The sequence below is a fragment of the Protopterus annectens genome, chromosome 13.part0, assembly GCF_019279795.1.
Source record: "Protopterus annectens isolate FY-2018-M chromosome 13.part0, PAN1.0, whole genome shotgun sequence".
NCBI lineage: Eukaryota > Metazoa > Chordata > Ceratodontiformes > Protopteridae > Protopterus > Protopterus annectens.
The window spans coordinates 1,238,577,660-1,238,601,020 of NC_056747.1; the positions used below are offsets into that span (position 1 = coordinate 1,238,577,660).

The window sequence follows — 23,361 nt, forward strand, 5'->3', positions numbered from 1 at the left end:
TGCTCCCAAGAAAATGATCTTCCTGGATGGTGTTTGCTTTGATTTTTTTCTCGCTGATGGTGTACCTTAAGGAGGTTAGGAGGGTTTTGACAAAGAGAAGGTCCTTGAGGAGCTTTTCTTTGCAAGCTGCCTGAATGAGGCAGTCATCCATTTGTATATTTTTCTGTCTGCAAAAGGCTATGGCTGAGGCTAAGCATTTGGTGAATACCCTGGGAGCTGTAGATAAGCTAAAGGGTAGCGCAGAGAACTGAAAGTGTTATGAGCCTGCTCTGAAGCAAAGGAATTTCCTGCAGGATTCCCTTATGGGGATGTGGAGGTAGGCATATTTTAGATCTAGGTAACTTACCAGGCATTTTTTTGTCAGCATAGGCAGCAGCTGCTGCAAAGTTAGCATTTTGAATTTGGGGACCACCAGGAAGGTGTTCAGAATGGACAGATACAGGATGGGGCGCCAACTGCCCTCTTTTCTGGGAACAAGGAATAGTCTGGAATAAAAGACTTTGCCTGTTTGATCTGAGGGGACAGGTTCTACTGCCCCTTGGGAAATGAGAGTTTGGACTTGTTTCAATTCCTCTGTCCATCGATTTGGAGGCAAGTCTGGGTACACCCTCTTAGAATTGGGAGTTCATTGAAGGAGAATTTGTATCCCTGAAATATGATCTTTAAGATCCATTGATCCTTTGTTACAGAAAGCCAATTTTTTTTTTTTTTTTTGCAGAGGGACAGTCTTCCTCCTAGTTTTTGGTGAGTGAAAAGAGGGCAGAGGGGGGAGAGGGAGTCATTGACAGTTTTTGTCACAGAGGGATGGCTTAGAACTCCCTGCCTCTGGAGTGGAAGTGGTCCACTGTTTGGTTCTCTGCTGTCCCTGGGATAGGAGTCTGGGTGGTCTGTCCCTGCGGGGCTTACCTTGCCCCGGTCTGCTAGATGCAGTAAAGGACCAGTGTTTTGGGGAAAATTCCTGCTGAACCTAGGAGGTTGTACCTGAAGGAAATCTTTTACTGTTTGCATAGATTTTGCTTTGCTTTGCCTTCCACCTTTTTAAGCACCTCTTCTGCTTTTACTCCAAACAAGTGGTCTTTATCCAAGAGTGCATCAAGTAATTTAGATCTGACATGATCATGGAGAGGCTGTTCCTTCAACCATGCATGTCTTCTAATGACTGGTCCTGACACTGTTGCCCTGCTTGAAGCTTCTAGGGCGTCATAGCCACAGTGTAATGACCGTTTAGCCACTTGACAAGTACAGTGCAGCAAATCTGCTAACTCTTTCGAATTGGCACAGTCAGGAAAGGTTGCAAACTTTTGTTTTAATAGTTCCAAAGTGTGTTGTTGACATTTTAACAAGTGGAACTGACAGTTGAGTGCTCTGACAGCTAAGGTTGCAGAGGTGTATACTTTTTTACCCCATCTGTCCAGAGTTCTGGAGTCCTTGTCAGAATGAATAGGATTCTTTGCAAAACTAGCCTTAGCTCCTTTTGGTCCCTGTGTAATGACCCCCTGGTCTGCAGCAGGATTTCTGTGCAGGTATTTGTGAGAATCCTGTACTTTTGTAATACCCGTCAGGTTTTCTGGGAGCAGGTGGGAGGGCATCAGGAGTTAAGCTGGATTCATGGAAGACATCATCAACCACCTCTAAGATTGGAGGGATGCCCAAGGGTCTGTGCTGGGGCAGGTCTAGAAACTCTCTTAGTCTTTTCTTAGACTGAGGGAAGTCCTGGGATTCCCAGTGGAAATGTTCCCTGAGGGTGTGAAGGGTTTCCCCAAAGGAAAGATCTTCTGGTGGGGAGGCAGAAGCAATGGATTCCTCTGCATCTGAGTCCTCATAAGCAGGCAGAGGTTGTTGTTCCTCTTCAAAATCTGAATAATCAGACCCCTTAGAATCTTGTTCTGTCAGTACTTCAGGAGAAAGGTCTCTTTTCCTTTTAGAAGGTGTGGCCTGACTACACCTGATAAGGGTGATAAGATCCTCCACCATTTTGAGCATTTGAGCTTGGGGTGGTGGAGCAGGAGTAAAATGGTAGCTAGAGGTAGTTTTCCTAGGACTGGCCTTGGTTCTAGGTCTAAGAGTATCCATCGGACTGAGAAAAATGGTATTTTTTTGTCTAGATTTGGTAGTGCGAAAAACCTCCTTGGAAGCCAGTGCCTGCGTTGTGGCTCCGGACCCAACCAAGGCAGAGACAACCAAAGGCTCGGAAGCAAAAGAAAATTTCTGCAGCATATCGGACTCCGAAAGGGTTTCAGTAGAGGCCTGCGAAGGTACTGAATTGGGCATCAGGGGCTGCAAAGGCACCTCACTGAATTCTGGAGAACTGATGACCTGCTTAACAGTAGAGTCATCGGAAGGCTTAGCCTTGTGTGGTCTGTCTCGATCTTTATCCTTACTTTTTTTGGAATGTCTACGGATTGTTAGCTAACTGACGCCAGTTCGGAATGTGAAGACGGAAGACGAAAATACCTGGTTACAGTAAGAGCTCTACGACAAATGGTTCTCGCATTAAAGTGGGTACAGAACTGGCAACGGGGGACATCATGATCTGGGCCTAAACAAGTAATGCAGTATGAATGGAAGTCTCGGTGTGATATTTGCTTTCCACAGGTGAGACAACTATTAACTTTTTCAGACAACGGTTAGTGCAAGAAAAAAGGATTCCCAACGGGGTACTTGGCTTTAGACGTTTTCAGCTGTGATTCAATCTCTGGTAGTGACCGTCCGGCACACTTGCTAACTGCTTCTGCTACGGGCTCCACGGCAAGAAAGACTGATGTAATGGTGTCGGCTGCTTTCCTTTATAGCACTGATGACATGACATCAGGCAAGGGACAGCAGCCGATGCAGAAAAACACTGACTCAGGTATCCGGGCCGGCTGAGGGCTACCACAGCAGGGATAACCCACAGGCGATGACTGCAACAGTGAAACACGAAGAACATTAGAAGCTACTGTTAAACAGGGATAATTAACAGGGCATATAAAATATTGCATGATAACTTTAGAGAATAATCAAAGGAGTTTAGAAAAGATTAAGAGAGATTGGATAAGCAATTCACTTGGAAACAATAGGAGGACATTTGTATGGCTCCCAAACATGCAACAACGTTTAGAAGATTTAGAATTTTTGCTTGGATATGTTTGCATAGATATTTGTATACTGCAAGCAGACTAAATTGTTCTTCCTCAGGTAAATAGCAAATGGTGGAGATGTGATGGGGAAGAAAGAGGTAACTGGGGACATATGATTTTGGAGTGCAATGAGTTGGCACACTTTAAAAAAATCTGTACAGAATGTTCCATCAGAAACATTGAGTGAGCAATGGGTCCAACTAACAAAATGACATTTTTTGAGTTGTAATACAGAATCTGAATTGCCTAGACAAATTAAGGCCTTGTTAAGTTTAATTCTGGTGGCTGCTAAAAAAAGCAATTACTAGAAAATGGAAATCAAAGTCTAAACCAACTGTATTTGTAATACTGAATATTCTAAAAGGAATAAAAGAACTGGAAGTGAGATTGTTAGACAAGGGTAGGAGTAAATTACACAAAAAATGTAAACTGTGGGAGCAATACATGTTTAATAATGTTTTGGAGGAAGAGTGATAATTAAGGGAAGGTAGAAAATTAATCAATTTATGCAATGTTCAATTGATAATTATAAAAAAGAATACATGTGATGTATAATGTTTGCAACTGGCAATATATTAATATAGTTGGTTTTCTTTTATATAAATGTACGTTTGCCCATGTCTTAAGTGATAATTAATGAAGGTGTTAAAAACATAAAAGTTTATTTCTTTTCCCCCCTTCCTGGGCAATACCATGCTTATCATCTAACTACTAACTTGAGTGGTGACAAAGTTATCTTCCTCACCTCATATGTACACATTTTGCACATGAAGACTTTATATTTCCTACAAAATTTAAAAAAAAATGAGCTGTAGCTTAAGGAAGCAACACTAGGTTAGCAAATGTTTTTAAATTTGAAACCTTCAAGTTTTCTGCTTCCTTCAACACAGTTCATGCCTATGCCTTTCCCAGGGCCACTCATAAGCAACAATTTACTGTCTTAATATTTTTAGAGACATGTCTCCTGTGTGATTCCCCCAGTCAACACCCCAGGGAATGAACAACTGGCTGCTACTCATATGTGCCCTTGCAAAACAAAATATTTAACAGTTGCTTCGCAGTCAGGTTTGCCTCCAAACATATCACAGGTCCATATCAGGCTGCATTCTGTCAAGGAGGTATGGCACCCTTCTAACATTTCCCATTCTCTGTGTTCTCTGTACTTAACAAGGCACATTTCCCATTCTCTGTGTTCTCTGTACTTAACAAGGCATCTCCTTATTCTAGTTTCCCTGGTGTTACCTCACCAATCAAGCTTCACAATCCAAGAAAGCAAAATATATATATATATATATATATATATATATATATATATATATATATATATATACACACACACACACACACACACACACACACACACACACACACACACACACATAGTTAACAACCATCACCTCAACCAAGAAATGAAATAAATTAAAAAAAATGCACAACTAAGCCACAAAGGAAGAAGCCGGACACAAAGATATTTTTAGCGCATTCGTTCGATTTAATAATTAATGAACTTTATCAGAAAATGAACATCGTGTCACAAAACCACCCACTTTATACAAAAAAAGTATCAAATCACGTGACAATATAAACCAAGAGTTTTGCATCCAGGAAGAAAGAGGTCATCATTTCTCTCTACACTTCCCTCATTAGACCAATCATAGATTATAATGCCCCATTTGGCATGTACCTCACTAGACACCTGCAACAGCTGGAGAGGCCACAAAAGTACCTCACGAAGAGGATCCTAGGTCTTAAACATATGTCCTACATGGACAGACCCAAAAAACTCCAGCAATTCTCTGTCTCATATCATCTACTAAGAGTCGAGCTCTACCTGATTTACAAGGCCATGTCTGACCCAGCTCTGTTAGAAATGCTACATCTAAAAAAATCCCAATCCCTCCGCACCACACGTTCCAGAGACCTCAACCTCATTACCACAATCAACAGAACATGCTGGAGGGACAGATTCATAACACAGACTGCCCATACTCTGGAACAGACTTCCCATACATGTCAAGCAGAGCACCTCACTGGCCCCTCTTCAAGAGAAATCTTGATGAGTAGATGGGAAATAGAAAGTTCATCCTGGAGATCATTCCAGTGGCTCTACTTGATAGAGGCACTGTAAACTAACGTTGGGTGGCACAATGACAGGCCACTTCTATGGGCTAGGCTTGTAAAGGCTCCATGGCAATTAGCCTAGTACACACCTATGAACCTAAGAACCAATTAAATAAATAAATAAATGATCCAAATTAACAAATTTATAGAATTATCTACTTAAAGCAAAACACATTACCAAATATAAATGTAAATATACATATAAAAATGTATATATTTTTTATATATGATGTATATTGTTAATTCTTTCTAAAAATGACTTCACACAGAGAAAAACATATATATTATAATCTTTGCACTTGTAAAAAGCACTTAATAAAATCTGCCATTTACTTTCCCTACAAAAATCACCACAACAAAAACTACTACAAAAACATCTGAAATAATTGTTTCAAGTACAAAGAAAGAAAACTTTTTAAAGTTGTCACAAACTGTAGCAAGTTGTGCTAAAGCATTTGTCATATATTTATTTCTAATGGCAAAAACGGTTCATATATTCTTCTACCCAAAGTGCTAATGGTCTTGCCGATATAAACACATGTACAAAAGTTGCACAAAGCAGCATAAACTACAAAAGTGGAATCACAACTGTAATGTCTTTGGCCCAAATGATCTTACTAAGATGTCTAATTTCTATACATGTCAATGCTTTCGTTAAAGGGGGAATCCAAATTTCTACGTGCTATTAGAATGGGACTACCTATGTTATCACGTAACTTCAAAACTTCTCCAACAATTCTCTTAAACCAATAAGAACCATATCCCCTCTGGATAAAAAAGCTGACAAGCTTATCCAATTCCAACAAGAAGGTGGATCAGTAACTGGTCAGTCAACTCAGTCATATTAACTGGCCCTTGTCCACCCCCTCTTCATGTATTGGGGATGCGGGTTGTCCTTGTGCAAATATAGGTTAACAAAGGTAGACTTCCTATATATCTTACTAGAAAACAACAATTTGTCAAGGTCAAATTCCAAATGAACATCCAAAAAATTTATATTTTTTCCAAAACCCCTAAGGTGAACTTAAGAAAATCAGTTGTATTATTTAAATCAGTAACAAAAGATGAAAATGTCTCTAAATCTCCTTTCCATAAGAAGAATAAATCTCTATCTCCTTATTCTAGTTTCCCTGGTGTTACCTCACCAACCAAGCTTCACAATCCTAGAAATTAATGCTCATCTAAGGTGCCTTTTTGTTAAAAAAAAAAAAAGTACAGTAAAGCAGATAATCAATGGTCTTCTTAAGCTAACAGTACCATCTGAAAGAAAATCTACAAAGCAATACACACACATATATATATATATATATATATATATATATATATATATATATATATATGTATATATAAAATAGGTGTGTAAAATCTTATCATAACCATAGATCTCCTTCTCTTCCATGTTGCAAGTATTCATACTGTGGGATTTCCAGCCCTCAAGCAACCAGACATTGGCTCCTATACAAAAGCTTAAGCCTGGCTGCCGTAGGTTCATGGGACGTCACACTTAGGGCCACAAACCAAGGAGTATAAATGTGACGGCACGCACTGACGTCAGAACTTGAAGCCCAGAGAAGAGACTATAAGGCCAAGGAGAAGGAAAAGCAAATGTCCTTGCAGGCCTGCAATGAGTGTCCTGCAGTGAGGGTATACCCTAGAGAAGATCAAGGATATCAATGGAATGAAGGGTGGGAAGGAATACTGCAACATGGAATAGAAGGACATCTATGGTTATGGTAAGATTTTACACAACTATTCTATATCCTTCTATTCCTATGTTGCAGTATTCATACTGTGGGACAGTACCACAGCTAGGAGGAATGTTGGGAGGTGGCAGAGGTGGAGAATTCTAGGAATCCTTGCAGAATTGCCCTGGCAAATCCTGCCCTGGCCCTAGAGACCTGGTCCAGCTTGTAGTGCTTGGTGAAAGTATGGACTGTGGACCTGATGGCTGCCTCCATTGATGGAAGCTGTGTCTAGTCCTTTCATGAAGGCCTTAGAGGTAGCCATGCCTCTGGTAGAATGCACTCACACTCCTTGAGGCAATGGTTTGTGATGATGAGAGTAGCAAAAAAGGGTGGATTTTCTGATCCAGTTGGAGATAGTTTGTTTGGAGACTGCCTTACCCAAGGCCCTGGGATGGAAGGAAATCAACAGCTGGTCAGATTTTCTGAAAGACTTGGTTTTGTCCAAGTAGAATATCAGTTGCCCGTGTACATCTAGGGAATGGAGGATCCTCTCCACTGAGTTAGTAGGAGAGGGGAAGAAGGTGGGTAGGTGAATAGACTGGTTTAAGGAAAGCTCATTAACTGCTCTGGACATAAAGGAGGGGTTAGTGCATAGGGAAACCCTGTCATTGTGGAAGGTGGTGTAAGGAAGGCAAGCCATCAGGGCCTGTAATTCAGATGCTTTTCTAGCAGAGGCAATGGCCACTAAAAGGATGGTTCTTCATGTGCACATTTGAAGAGATGCTGTGCTGGCTGGCTCAAAAGGGGGGAGGGTAAGCTTTTCTAGCATGAAGTTGAGATCCCAGGGAGGAGGAATGGGCTTTCTTGGTGGTCTGATGTGTAAGACCCCTCTCAGGAAAAGTTTTACATCCAGTCTGGAGAGAAGAGGCGGCTGTAAAGGCAAGCATGCAGAAATGGCTGAGAGATGGACTTTGACACAAGAGTAAGCTAGTCCCTCCTTGGAGGGATTTTTTTAGATGTAGCATTTCTAACAGAGCTGGTTCAGACATGGCCTTGTAAATCAGGTAGAGCTCCTTAATGGGTCTGCAGGTATAGTTCAGGACCAGCAAAGGATCTGCTAGAAATGGATCCTTGTTTCTCAGAGAACACCATTTGGAGAATCTCTGCCATTTAGACAAGTAGCAACAAAGCTAAAGCTTAAGTACGAAAAAGGCAAACCCCCAACGGGGTACTTATCTTTTAGAAGTCTTCGGATGAAGGAGCAAAGTGGTTGAAGTAATCATCGTCTGCAGCTGAAAAGTTCTGAGGTCTATACGTGCTGATGTCACATTTATACTCCATGGGTTATGGCCCTACATGTGACATCCCACGCACCTACAGCAGCCTTAAGCTTTTGTATACGAGCCGACATTGGGTCACCTGAGGGCTGGAAATCTCACAGTATGAATACTGCAACATGGGAATAGAAGGACACGTGCACACACAGATACACACACGCACTCACATATAGATACACACACACACACACTCACACATAGATACTCACACACACACATAGATACACACACACACATATAGATACACACACACACACACACATAGATACACACACACACACACACACACACACACACACACACACACACACACACATAGATACACACACACACACACACACACACACACACACACACATATATACTTACTCTTTGTTATAGCTGCAATTTTGCGATAAAGTGGTGTGCTTCCTTGGGCAGAGTCGCAGGTTTCAGCAGAGAGATTGCATTTTGTTCCTTCTGGGCAGCAATGCTCCTGGTCTTTACAGCAAACAGCCTGAAAAGAGAGACAGATGGTACAGCATAGGTAAATGAAGCTTACTTATTAGGCATGTAAAACTGGAGATGCATTACGCAGAATCCCTGCCATTTATATTACTGGTAGTGAGGGAACACTAAACACCATCACTTATATTACCAGGGGAGGGAAGTGGGGACACAGAGACAGGTGAAACTGCTTATCCCAAGATACATAAAAAGTTAATATGATTAATACTGCATGGCAAAACTTAGCAAAGATGTACCTGGGGCATCTGAGACACAGAGCAGCTCCCCAGAATGGCATCCTTTCATCCTACAGTTGATGACTAAAAAGGTCTTAAAAGAACTAAATACCACTAAGAACTGCATAGCTCCTACAGTTACTAACACACTGAGCTCCTCGGCAAATGCATTATCAACATTCACTTATGAATCCTTGATATCACCTAATTTCTTAAATGAACGTCGGTACAGCACTGGTGCCCCTTTGGCAAGTGCTGATCACAACCCTTAACAGCCTCCACCAGAGGCACCCTCCCTCTTTTTCCCCAGCCCTAGTTACAGTTCTGAGAGTTAGCATAAAAAAATCAATAAAATTCATGTGGACATATGTACAAACACTGATGTAAAAAGAAAAAGCTACACACTGCCATAATCAGCTTGTTATTGAAAAAAAACAAGTTTTAATAATCATGTGGTGGAGGGGGAAGCACATTTATGAAAGGAAGAGGAAGGACTAAAACTTGGAAATACTACATGTAAAAAGACCAGTGAAAACATGAAAAGGAGATAGGGTCAGGGTTGTGTAGTAATGCAGCAGCAGGACTGGAGTGTGGACTAGTATAACTAAGTAATGGGAACCAAAATTAAATTCTGAGGAGCAATTTCTTGTTAGCAAAAGGATATCCAATGTCCAAGCATTACAGACAAATTAAAGGGGGAGAAGTACACTAACAAAGAATAAATTTATGTTCAAAATGATGTGTGATGGTTACACTACTAGCTTTCTAAATTAGAGCGTCTAATACAAAAACTACAATGCATGTGATACACAACTCCATTATTTTGGATCTATAATCAATGAAAGGGCAGTCACATGGGGAAGCTAGCAATAAAGGAGTGTGGTATTCAAATTAAACTTTTTTTTCTGATTACTCTCTTATTTTACTTATTTATTTATTAGTATTACAACTCTCTTTTATCTCACTGTATAATAACTTCTCTTTACTGTATCTAAATTCTATAATGTAAACGACTTGACTTGTATGTGTTGTAATTTTTTTGGCAAATATTCATTATTTATGTAACAATTGTGATCTATTTGCTCTCATAATTTGTAATGTTTATTTTAAGATTTTTAACATTGTAAACATTTGGAGCTTTTCTCCCCGGGCCTCTACTGAAAAAGGAAATAAATCCAGTTAGGACTAGCCCGGTCAACAAATGTAAAATAATAAATAAAATAAATAAATAATATAGGAGTGTGGTATTCAAATTAAACTTTTTTTCTGGTTACTCTCTTACTGGTGGTGGTGGGGAAACAGTATGAAAATGATGCACATTTTCAAAATTCCTGGCTGCACAACTGCACAAGATACTGACTACTCCCCAAGAAACAGCAGACTGCCTGACAATGAACAAAGATTTTCCCACTCAGAATTTCTAGTGCTGAATTTTGTGGAATAGTCAACACTTAACAGAGAACTACTTATGCCACAAAGATTTGTAAGAAGACAAATTTATTCTGCATCTAATATTACTAAATTAAATGAATTGCTGCAAAGAGAATTTTTACCTGTAAACATGTTACATAAAATTGTTTCCTGCATGACAAAAGCCCCCAACAAAAAGATGAAATCTTAGTAAGTTCCCCAATAAGCATTGCAGGAACAGAAAAGTTATGGATTAGCCTGAAGACTGGAGAACACAGATCACAAAATGTGCACTGTGGCAGGGTTAGCCACTCAACAGTGTAAAATATGGCTCTAAGTGATTTGTTTTTTTTGACAAATGTCACCAAATGATAAGTATTTGCTAGTGATAAGTGGTTGAGGTCCCAGGCTACTCAGACCTATGCCGGGGACTGGTGGTGGGGTGTATGTGCTCCTATTGGCTAGTAAGTGCCTGCCATAAATCCCAGCAGCCCTACGTCAATAAGCTACTGGCCAGACAGTGTCCAGCTGCCCAGTTTGAGTTACTTAGGGTAGCTCTGTTGAGGGAAAGCTGGACATAAAACCAATCAACCTGCCAAACATGAATTAAAAATTGTTACACTCAGTGCAGGTTCATTGACAGGATGGAGTTTGTAAGTGAATGACATGGTGGTATGAGGCTGGACATCCTATGTATCCAAGAGACAAGATGGAAGGGCAGTGCAGCAAAGCCATTTGGCTTGGTATCCAGAATCTACTATTCAGGAGGAAGACAGGCTAGAAATGGTGTGGGAACTGTGGTGAGGGAGAGGCTTCAGAAGACACTGAAGGATGTCATCAGAATTACTGACAGATTCATGGTAATCAGACTCCAGCCTAATGATAGGGCATTATTCATAATCTCATCCTATGCCTCATAGCGGGGTTGTGACAGTGAAGCAAAGAATGCACTCAGACAGTAGTTGCAGGTCTTACTAGATAAAGCAGGACAACATGAATTGGTGTTGATAATGGGTGACTTCAATGCGCATATCAGGACAGATAGAACAGGATAACAAGACTGCCTAGGTTCACATGGGTGGGACAACAGGAATAAAGGAGGAGAGGCAATTCTATACTTCTGTCTGGCAAATGTATTTATTTATTTATTTATTTCCAGTTTGATGACCGGGGAAGTCCACTGGGCTCAGGGAGCCCGTTTTCAGTTGAGGCCTGGGAAGAAAAGCTCCACATTACATAGTTTAGTTACAAAAACTATTTGCTTTACATACTTTAGTTACAGGTACAATTGTGGAAAAGAAAAAGCATTTACAATGGTTTTGTTAGTAGCCCACACATGGTTCACAAAAAGAGACGGTCACAAAAATCGCATACAAGAATGGCCAACATGCAACTCAGGTAGACTAACTTATAGTAAGGAAACAGCACTGGGATAGAATCACCAATTGCAAAGTCGTCTCCAGTGAAACAGTCAGCCCACAGCATAAAAAGTACAGTTGTGTTCCCTTACCATAAATGTAGATGTTCGAGTGTATTCATTGTTGCAGGCATTACATTTGGGTTATCTGCTTGCAGGTAGCCCTCAGTCGGCCTGATTAACAAAGTCTTGGGTCCTGCATCGGTTGCTGTCCCTTCTTCCATGACGTCAGGTCAGGGGTATAAAACATGAAGCCGACGCCATTACATCAGTTTTTCTTGCTCCAGATGTCAGGTGCCCCCCTAATGGGGAGCAATTAAATATAAAAATACAAAGATATACCTCCAACAAAAAAGCAAATACACCCAAAAGGATTTTAAGCATAGCAAGGGAAAGTAGAGGTATAGCCAAAAGAAGTTAGGGGACTGGGAAGGAGGGCAACCAGGACTGCAACAGTAAATACACTCGAACATCTACATTTATGGTAAGTGTACACAACTGTACTATGTTCTTCGTGTTTCACTGTTGCAGTCATTACATTTGGGTAGATTCCCAAAGCTATGGTTGGGAGGAGGAATTTAGACGCATTAGGACCAGCTATAAGGCCCTGCAAGACTGCAGTGGCAAAGCCAGGTCTGGATTTAGAAAAAATTGGCAAATGATAATACTTGGTGAAAGTGTGTACAGAACTCCAGGTAGCAGCTTCTAGGATGTCCCTGGTAGGGACGCCTCTGAGAAAGGCTGTAGTGGTAGATGCAGCCCTGGTGCAGTGAGGTCTGATCCCTTGGGGCATAGGTTTTCCATGGTGCTTATAGCAGAAATGAATGCAATGGCCTATCCATTTAGAAATGGTTTGCTTAGAAATAGCCCTACCCTCTGCCCCTGCAGCAAATGCCACCAGCAGTTGTTCAGATTTCCTTTGAGGTTTAGTCCTGTCCAAGTAGAATCTAAGTTGTTTGTGCACATCTAAGGAATGCAGTATCCGTTCCCCTTTGTTCTGTGGATTGGGAAAGTAGGTTGGCAAATGAATAAACACAATCCACGACACACAGGATCCGAAGCAAAATAATCCAAAAGCAAGCAATAAAATAAAATTCTTTTAATTCCAAAACGGCAAAGACTTAACAGCTCATAGTAGAACAGCAAACACAAGTAAGCCAAGCGCTTTCACCCAGTGAATTACCAGGCTTTTTCAAAAAGCTGCCCATTACAAAAAGTTTTTAAGTAGCAGAATCAATTAAGTTAAAACTCCACCCATCAATTACTTAATAAACCTAATGGTTAATAATTTTTAATAATGTTATGCTAAAAAGACATTGTGCAATAAAGGATAATTTTTTCGTATAAAACATATCTATTTGTATAAAACATGCTTGTTGCTGCAGTCAATAATAATAGAATAAACAGTACCTTGTATAGTGCAAAGTTCCATTGAATGCATCATAGTTTAAATATCATGTGTAAAATTAAAATTATTAACTGCAGTACAGCAAATTAAAATCGCATTCCAATCCCAGAAGGTTAAAATAAATAATTACAATGAAATTGTGATAAATGCAAGGCTTTCTAGCTGATGTCACAACACTATCTGGTGACAAAAAAGAAAGAAAGAAAATGACCTTTACAAGAGTGACCTAAATAATTCCATTTTATAAACGTGCTCTTCTCATTTTTAGAACACTGTTAATATTTAGGCCCTCATTCATCTGGGGGGGGGGGGTACAAGCATCCAACTTCAACTGCCAGAACAGCTCTCGGCTCTCCAACCTAGCCTCCCAGTTACCCCCTCGTGGGTCTGGCACCACCTGCTCCAACACCAGAAATTTGAGGTTCATCCTGTCACATACCTGGGAGTGTTTGAAAAAGGCATTGGTGTCCTTACATTTAGTGATATCATATTGGTGCTCATACACCCTTCTCCTAAGACTGATTAAGAGCCACACTGGATACCACCTTGAGCATGAAGGATGGATTGGTTCTGAGGGACACCCTGTCCGTGTGAAAGATAATGAAAGGCTCCACTGCCATAAGGGCCTTTAAATTCAGATACCCTTCTAGCTGAAGTGATTGCTAAAAGGAAAGCTGTTTTCCAAGAAAGAAATTTTAAGTCTGCAGTAGCAGCTGGCTCGAAAGAAGGTAGAGTGAGTTTCTCCAAAACAAAGTTAAGGTCCCAGGCTGGGGTTGGAGCTCTCCCCGGGTGGTCTCAAATTTTTGGCCCCTCTGAGGAACTGCTTGAGCAGTGGATGAGAGAAGAGGGGAGGTTCTGTGTTATAATGAGCTGAAATGTCTGAGGCATGGATTTTAATGGAGGAAAAAGACAGGCTGTTGTGAAGCATCTCAGTTGAGTATTGTAAAACCTGAGGTAAACTGGGCGCTGCTGTGCTCATCCATTTAGATCGGTTCCAGGCATAGAATCTTTTCCATTTTTCAGCATAAGATTTTCTGGTTCCTTACCTCTAAAATGATATCCATCACAGGTTTACTGAGGGATGGTAGAGGAGAGATTATTTAATTAGCCAGGCTGCAAGGTTCAGTGTTAGAAGCTGAGGGTGCAGAATCTGGTTCTCCTGCTGAGACAACAGGGAAGGAGTCTGAGGCAGGTGCCATGGGGATAACTGTGACACACTGCACAGGAGGGGGTACCAAGTGTTGGCGTGGCCAGTCTGGAGCAATCAAAATCATCCTTGGTTTGTCCGGTTTGATTTTTAGTAGTACTTTGGAGAGCAGAGGCAGAGGGGGGGAAGCATAGACTGATAGGTTTTTACAGCTGGAGGACAGAGCATCCACTTTCCAGGCTTGCTTGTGGGGAGTCCTTGTGCAAAATTTGTCCAATTGGTAGTTCTGGGGAGAAGCAAACAGGTCTATATCTGGGCTCCCCCATTTGCTTGTCAACATGTTGAAAATCCTTGGTTCCAGTTTCCACTCGTATGGGTCCATGAGGTTTCTGCTTAGTCCGTCTGCCAGTGTATTTAATTTTCCTGGCAGGAATTGAGCTTGTAGGTGCAAAATATGTAAAACAGTATGATTCTTGTGATTATATATTTATGGTTTTAATGTATAAAAAGTGATAAGGTAGTATATGTTCATCTATAAAAATTAAGAGCTATGGTTTTAGGTAGTTGTATTGCTTTAAATAGGAATTAATTGATTAATAAATTAGGTAATACTTAGGTGTTGGGTCTATTTAAAGTAAGGGCAGGAACTTTGAAAATGACTCTGATGATGTTTCAGTGGTAGGAAATGAAAGCGCTAAGTCCGTTTTTACATATTTGTGTGAAATCAGTTTGTTTTTTGTGTTGTTTAAATTAAAATAAACTATTGGTATTTCAACCAAAGCTTCTTCATTGAGGAGACCTTATTTGGGCTTGGAATTCAACTGAAGTTTTTGGTGGAGTTACTGTGTTCCACAATGCCATGGCTAGTCTGCAGAGGGGGTAAGAATGTGCACCCCCCTGCTTGTTTATGTATGACATAACTGTGGTGTTGTCCGTTTTTACCATTAGTTGTCCTGGAAGAATGTGGTCCTTGAAGGCCGTCAGAGCATTCTGTACAGCTAACATTTCTTTTTGATTGATATGCAGGTGCATTTGGCTTGGGTTCCATTTGCCCTGCATGCACTTCCGTGCCAGGTGAGCACCCCATGCATTGTCTGATGTGTCTGTTGTTAGGGTTTGGGGCGGCAGGGGGTGGTGTGAAAGGTAGTCCCTTGTTTTGGTGGCAGGCCTCTGCCCACCAAAGGAATTCTAGGCATAGGCAAGGTAGGATAGGAATAATTGCTTCTAGATCCTGAGAATGTTGACACCGTAGGTTTTTTAGATACCACTGTAGTTTCCTTATATGCAATCTTGCATATGGAATTAGAAGAATGCAGGAGGCCATGAACCCCAAGGCTTGCAGTATTTGTCTTGCAGATAGCAGGGCTTTTGTGGCCACTTGTTTGAAGTAGGTTGTCAAATGAATTTGTTTCTCTGGCGTGAGGTAAGCCATCTGGGAAGTTGTATTTAAGCTTGCTCCCAGGAATATTATTTGCTGACAGGGTAACAGATGTGATTTCTTTTCATTTATGGTGTACCCCAGACAAGTTAGAACCCTTTGTACAAAGGCCAGATGATTCAAAAGTATGTCTTGGCTTTCTGCCTGAATTAGACAATCGTCCATGTATGGGTATATTTGAATATTTCTTTGCCTGCAAAATGCAATAACTGGAGCTAGGCACTTTGTGAATACCCTGGGCGCAGTAGATAAGCCAAAGGGCAGTGCAGAGAACTGATACTGTGTGTAGCCTGCTTTGAAGCATAGGCATCTTCTGCAGGACTCCCTGATTGGGATGTGCAGGTATGCTTCCTTTAAATCCAGCGTTGCCAACTAGGCATCTTTGCCTAGCATAGGAAGTAATTGAAGAGTCAGCATCTTTTTTGGAATCTCCAAAAATGTGTTTAGAGTAGACAGGTCCAGGATAGGAATGAATTGTCTTTTCTGGGTACCAGGAAAAGTCTCAGGTAGAAATCTTGTCCCTTTTCCTTTTCTGGTACCAGTTGAATAGCCCCCATGCTTATGAGAGAATACTTGTTTCTGGGCCTCTGCCCACTGATTTGGGGGTAGGTACAGCCACCCGCTTGGTGTTGGCAACATGTGGAAGTGAAATCTGTATCCCTGGGACACTATATTTAAAACCGATTTGTCCTGGGTAATGAGTTCCCAGTTCTTTGCATGAAGAGCAATCCCCCCCCCCCCCAAAGGGGCAGTCAGTTGATAAGTCTTGGAAATTTTAAATGGAAGTCATTGAGACAGTTTCCCATGGGGGGGGGGGGGGAGTCTTATTACTCACAGATTTGGACGTGGAGGCCCCCCACTGCTTAGTCCTGTGTGTCCCCTGGGACTGAAACCTGGGGCTTTTGCTGTGTCTGGGTTTGGCTTGAGAAGACCTGGAAGGGGCTGGAAAGAACCAATTCTTAGAGGGCCAGTGCCTACTAAATCTAGGAGGCTGAACTTGTAAGAAATCTTTAACAGTTTGCATAGATTTAGCTTTATCTTCCATCTTTTTAAGAACTTCCTCAGCCTTGTTGCCAAACAGGCAGTCCTGACTTAAGGGAGCATCCAACAATTTAGCTTTAACATGATCAGGCAAAGATTGCTCCTTTAGCCAAACATGCCTTATGAGCACAGACCCAGTAACAGCAGCCCTGCAAGAGGCCTCTAATGAACCAAAACCACATTGCAAAGTATGTTTTCCAACTTGTTCAGCAGAATGCATTAAATCCTGTAATTCTTTATTTTCCACACAGTCAGGAATCAACATCATTTTCTGTTTAAGCAATCCAATGACGTTGCTGATACTTTAACATGTGAAACTGGCAGTTTAAAGCCTTAATGGCCAAGGTTGCAGAAGTACAGACCTTCTTACCCCATCTATCCAGCGCCCTGAAGTCTCTATCAGAAGGGTAGGATTTTTAGCAGTAAAAGCCTTAATGCCCTTGGGCCCCAGTGAAATAGTCTCTGGATCCACAATAGAATTTTTAAACAGGAACTTGTGTGACTCAGGGACCCTGTAGTATCTGTCAGGTTTTCTGGGAGCAGGAGGCAAGGAATCAGGGGCCAAACTAGATTCTGAAAAAGTATAATCAACAATGTCTAGTACAGGAGGAATAGCTAAAGGCCTATGCTGAGGTAGGTGTAAGAAATCCCTAAGCCTCTTTTTTGAATCAGAAAATCCTGGCTTTCCCAGCGGAAATGCTCCCTTAGTATGCAAGATTTCCCCAAAAGAAAAATCCTCTGGAGGGGAAGCAGAGGGAATGGAGTCCTCCGTATCAGAATCCTCATAAGTAGATAACGGCAAATCCAGATCATCAGAAGACTCAGAAAAAACAGAATCCTGATCAGAAGATTCATAAACTTCAGTCCTAGGCCTCTTAGAAAGGGGGGGGGGGGGTTGGCTATCCCTGATTAGAGTTATTAAATCTTCAGCCATTCTTATCATTTGTTTTTTAGGCATAGAGGCCTGAGCATGTGGCCTGGGCGTCGTTTTTTTAGGCATGGCTCGAGGTTTAGGCCTAAGTGAAGAAGGAGGCATCGGTTTAATATGCAAGTCCGTAGGCCTAAATACACCCTCAGAAGCCAGTGCCTGCACAGCGGCTCTGGACCCATCCCAAGGTAGAGACATCAGCGGGTTCCATAGTTTAAGCATCTCGCAGCATACCGGACACCGAATGGGTCTCAGTAGAGGCCTGCGAATCAGAAGTAGCGGGTATCAGGGGCTGCAAAAGCGCCTCACTGAGTAATGGCGAACTGGTGACTGGCTTAGGAGAAGCGTCATCGGCAGTTTTGGACCTTGGCGGTCTGTCTCTGTCTTTATCATTGCGTTGTTTTCGGAATCCCGGTAGTCGGATGGCCAACCGACGACATTTCTGGATAATTAAACCGAGAACCGAAATATTTAGAGGCGAAAATATACTGACGACGGACAGTGTGCTGATTAAATAAAGCACAAAACCGACAGGAAGGTACGTTGTGGTCAGGGCTTAGGCAAGTAATGCAGTACGAATGAAAATCTTTATGAGGTATTTGCTTTTCACAAGTAATGCAATTATTAACTTTTACTGACATCGGTGAGGAGCAAGAAAAAGTTTCCCCAATGGGGTACTTAGCTTTAGTTGAAGACTTCAGTTCTGAAAATGAAAATTTCAGGAGTCGGCCAACCGGCACTTGCGAACTGCTTCTGCTTTGGGCACCGCACGGCAAGAAAGACTGATGTAATGTCGTCCACTGCATGTTTTATACCCCTGACAACCTGACGTCATGGAAGAAGGGACAGCAACTGACGCAGGACCCAAGACTTTGTTAATCAGGCCGACTAAGGGCTACCTGCAAGCAGATAACCGAAATGTAATGACCGCAACAATGAAACACGAAGAACATCACTAGTTACCACAATCAACTGCAAGCTGTGGTCAGTGAAGAATCTCAGTCAACAGAGATGAGGATGAAGACCAGCAAGTTGAATAGAGAGAAAGTACAACAATTCAAGGAATTACTCAGGGCTCTAGCACCCCACAAATAACAGGAAATAGGTGGAGCTGAAGAAGAATGGCAGCACCTCAAAACACAATATGTCAGGACTTCAGAACAGATATGTGGCTGAGTCAGGTATGGAAATAAGGTACATAAGGAAAGCTGGAGGAAATGAGGAGTGCAGAAAAAAAGGTGGGAGAAAGAAAAGACAGACCAGGCTAGGAAGGAATATTGGTAGGGTAACAAAGAAGCTAAGAAAGGAATTGCAATAGCAAAGAGGGCATAAGAGGCACTCTACCAGCTCTAGAAAGTGAGTCAGTAGATGGCACAAAGAAACTATATAACATTGCATGGCAAAGACAGATAGGAAAAGATAGTCAAGACACCCTTCATAAGGGATGCCCACAATAACCTGCTCACCAGTCCACAAGGCATCGAAGGCCCATGGAAGGAGTACTTTTGATAGCTTCTGAATGAATAAAACACCACATAAGCTGTACTGCTCCAGACACAGCCTACAATGAAAGAAAAGGAAAAGCCCACCATAGAAGAAGAACACCACTAAGGAAAATGAATTCAGGGAAAGCAGCAGGCTCAGATGGGTCGAAGCAGATATGATCAAGATGTTGGGTGTGATAGAGGAGAAAAGACTCCTGTGGTTAGTCAAAGCAGTGCAGAGAGAGAAAGGCATATCCCAGATGACTGCAGAATAAGTCTGCTAGTGCCACTATTCAAGAACAAAGGGGCCATTCATAACCATGGGTAGTACAGAGGCATCAAACTCCTGTCATACTGCATGAAAGTTCTGGACACGGTGACTGATTAACGAATATGCACATTAGTAGAAAGTAAGATGGGAAATGAGCAGTTTGGACTCAGATCAGAATGCAGCACAACTAACCCAACATTTGCAGTGAGACATATACTTGAGAAGAAGCTAGAAATGAAGAAATAGTCCAACTGGGTATTCCTAGAGTTCAACAAGGTCCCAAGAAACTGATCTGGGTAATCCAACAGTGGTTCAAAGTCCCAGAAACATTGGTAGAATTACTGCAAGCTATCCACCCACAGCTGCTATGCTAAGCACAAGTCCAACCACATCAAGTTTGATGATGACACCACAGTCATGGGACTCATCATCATAAACAAGGATGAAAAGGCATACAGAGAGGAGGTGGCATCTCTGATCAGTTGGTGCGAGGGGAACAACCTTGACCTGAATGAAAGAAAGACCAAATAGATTATCATCGGCTTCAGGAAAAGGAGGACAAACCAACCAGTGCTCAGGATCAATAGTGACAGTGTGGAGAGGGTTAAGAATATGAAATTCCTGACATATCAGAGGATCTCTCATGGTTGTGAAATACCAGCCAACTGGTGAAGAAAGTGCACTGATGCCTCCACTTTTTAAGAAGGTTGAAAAAGCTAAGCTTCCTACTCATATTCTCTCCACCTTCGAGGTGCAATAAAGAGCATCCTCACCTGTTTGGAAGATGCATGGTTACAGAAAGGAAGGTGCTACAAAGAGTGGTGAGGGTTGCAGAGAAGGTAACAGGTTCCAGTCTTCCACTGATACAAGATCTTTATTCTGCAAGAAGCATCCAAAAGGTCACCACAATAATACAGGACAACAAGCATCATGCGCATGGGACTGTTTAAGCATCTGGCATTGGGCAGGAGATATCGCAGTATCCACTGCAGGACTACAAGATTCAGTAACAGTTTCTACCCTACAGTGATTAGACTTTTGAACTAGCCCCAGGGGTCTGGACACAAGTCATTTTTTTATTTATTTGTGCAATATATACTTACATATATTCCAAGTGCAATATTTATTATATCCATAGAATTATTTAACTCACTCAAGTGTAATATTAGCCAAATAACTTAAGCATTTCAGTCTGTAGTGTGTTTTGTATTACTTTAAATAGGGTAGTTAACTTAATTCAGGGGAGGGTATTCTTTTCGTATATATGAGTGTTGGTAAATGTCTCTGCTCTTTCTTGCATGTATTGGGAGTAGTATTGTATTTATTAATTATGTTTATTCCTCTACTTGTATGTGTTGTTTCATTTCCTTTGTAATCTCAAAAATTGAGCTGATGCAAGAAATTTCATTTAGGCTACTCATGTGTAGTTCTAAATGACAAAGTTTAATTTGACTTTGACTACAAGGACAAAATGACCCAAGTACAAACAGTGATCCGTCTCACAGAGGGGTTACCAGTGGGAGTGGGTTGGGTGTGCATCAGGGTTCAACACTGAGCCCAATTCTGTTCATACAAAAGATGGACTACATTAGCAAACAGGTCAGAGGGGACAGATCAACAAATTTGCTGTATGCAGATGATGTAGCATTACAGCCAGAGTCTGAGCAAGAACTTCAGCAAAGGATACAGGAATGAAATGCAAAACTGAAGCCACATGGGATGAAATGAAGTATAGGTAAGACAGTTGTAATGGCAGCAAATGGGGGAAATCAAATGAAGCTGAAACTGAGATGAAAGAGAAGATAGTGAAACAGGTTAACAGCTTCAAGTATCTCAGAGGAGTGGTTGAGGAGAAGGGAAGTCTGAATGAAGAAGTCAAAGCTAGAATCAGAAGGGCTGCAGCCAAGTGGCATACAGTACAACATAAGAATGCCAAAGAAGCTGAAAAGTAAGGTGTACAAAACAGTGGTACGACCAGTACTACTGTATGGTACAGAAACCAGGGCAGTAAAGGCAGAGCAGTTGAGGAAGCTAGAGGTGATGGAGATGAAGTGCCTGAGATGGGTGGTAGGATGCACACCGTGGGACAGATGAAGAAATGAGGACATAAGGGCAGAAGCCAAAGTAGCTCAAATTGCATAAAAGGTCCAACGGAACAGATTATGGTGGTTCGGGCACATGTGCAGAAAAGTATAAGAAAAAATGGTGAAGATGATTTGGGACAAACACAAAGAAGGGAAGAGGAAATGAGGGCATACAGCAAAAAGGTGGATAGACTGTGTGACAGAAGATCTGTGACAGTCAGCCACAAGTGTTGAAGGGGCAGGAGTGATAATGAATAGGGATAGATGTCAACAGTTGACATGACCATCCAGATCCCATGTAGAAAATGGGAAAAAGTGGGGGTTGATGATAATGATAACCTTAGAAATTATGAAAAGCTTTGCTCAGATGCAGTTCCACAGAGCTGGTAAATATTTAAAATTAACTTACTCTTGGCAGGGGACAACAGCCCCATTTCCCAGACAGCATTTTGCAACAAGTGGAACCATCAGGACAGCTGGTGGTCTCATCACATACAACATCTTGAGCTAGAACAAAAATGAAGCAACAGTTACCTTTTATACATTAACCTACATCAGTTACAGCTGCTTAAAAGTTGCAAAGATTATATTTAAATCCATGACCATTGCACAATACTGACAAACAGAAAACAAAACTTATGTACTTACCATAATGATAGAGCCATGTTGCCAGTTTCTATCCAGTTCAACCTGTGGGTTATCAGATCCAACTTGGAACGGAGACTGGCCATTTCCAAAGACTTTAGCCCCCCTCCCAAACTCCATCTTCTCTCCCAATAGTACCTTGATCTCAGTCAACAGATATCTCAGATCAAGTTTGCCCTTCTCCAAAAAACTTCAACTGTAACCCTCTAAAACCACAGGCCAAGGATCCCAAAAATAAGGCAGGGGAAAAGACACCTCAACAAATCAGCAGTCCAATGCTCAGGAGAAATACAACACAGGAGGGAGGGAGGGATGGATGAACTGGATGGAAACAGACAATACAGATCTATCATTATGGTAAGTACATAAAAACTTTTGCATCAGATGTTGTCTTCTGTCTGACTTCAACATATGGGACAGAGTCCCTAGTCCTGGATCATCCCAGGGAGATAGTAAGAGAATATTCCACAATAATGGTAGAACCAAAAGAGGACCTCAACCTTGTCTGTATATCTAACCAAACAGCTGGTCAGACTTCCTGATGGACTTGGTTCTATCCAGATAAAATCTCAGTTACCTGTGAACATCAAGGCAATGCAATACTCTCCATACTATGAAAAATGGGGAAAAACACTGGTAAATGAGTGGCCTGATTCAAGGTGGTTTCTGACATCACCTTAGGTAAAAAGGCAGGATCCATTCTGAGAGAAACTCTATCCTTATGAAAGATGAAATATGGAGGTACCAAGGTACACACCTGGACAAAGTGACAGCCACCAAGAAGAGAGTCTTCCAAAACAACAACTTGTAAGAGACTGTTGCTGAAGGCACAAAATAATGGCCAGCAAGAATGTGAAGCATAAAACAATGATCCAAAGGAAGAAAAGAATCCTGAATAGGTGGCTGCAACTAGAAATGTGCCCCTGAGAAAAGCCTTGTAAACCTTCAAAGCCGCTACAGGAGTATTAACTTCTACCAATATGAAAGTTGGAAACAGCAGCTAACTGAACTTTAATAGTGGAACAACTAGATCCTGAATGAGACAGATCAGCAAGAAAATCGAGAATGGCATCAAAAGGCACTGAAGAAAGGTCCAAACCTTAG

The 23,361-nt window shown here is 41.5% G+C and overlaps 1 protein-coding gene across 4 annotated transcripts in view; it reads right to left on the reverse strand.

Annotated features, from left to right (window-relative positions):
* The window catches only part of GRN (granulin precursor), an 891,963-nt gene that overhangs the window by 150,310 nt on the left and 718,292 nt on the right, over positions 1 to 23,361 (reverse strand). For all 4 annotated transcript variants that reach the window (XM_044055245.1, XM_044055246.1, XM_044055247.1 and 1 more), the window contains exons 18-19: positions 22,022 to 22,119; positions 8,632 to 8,758 (exon numbers count right to left, since the gene is read on the reverse strand). In XM_044055245.1, the coding sequence (XP_043911180.1) occupies positions 8,632 to 8,758; positions 22,022 to 22,119 (225 nt within the window). The remainder of the gene's footprint in view (positions 1 to 8,631; positions 8,759 to 22,021; positions 22,120 to 23,361) is intronic.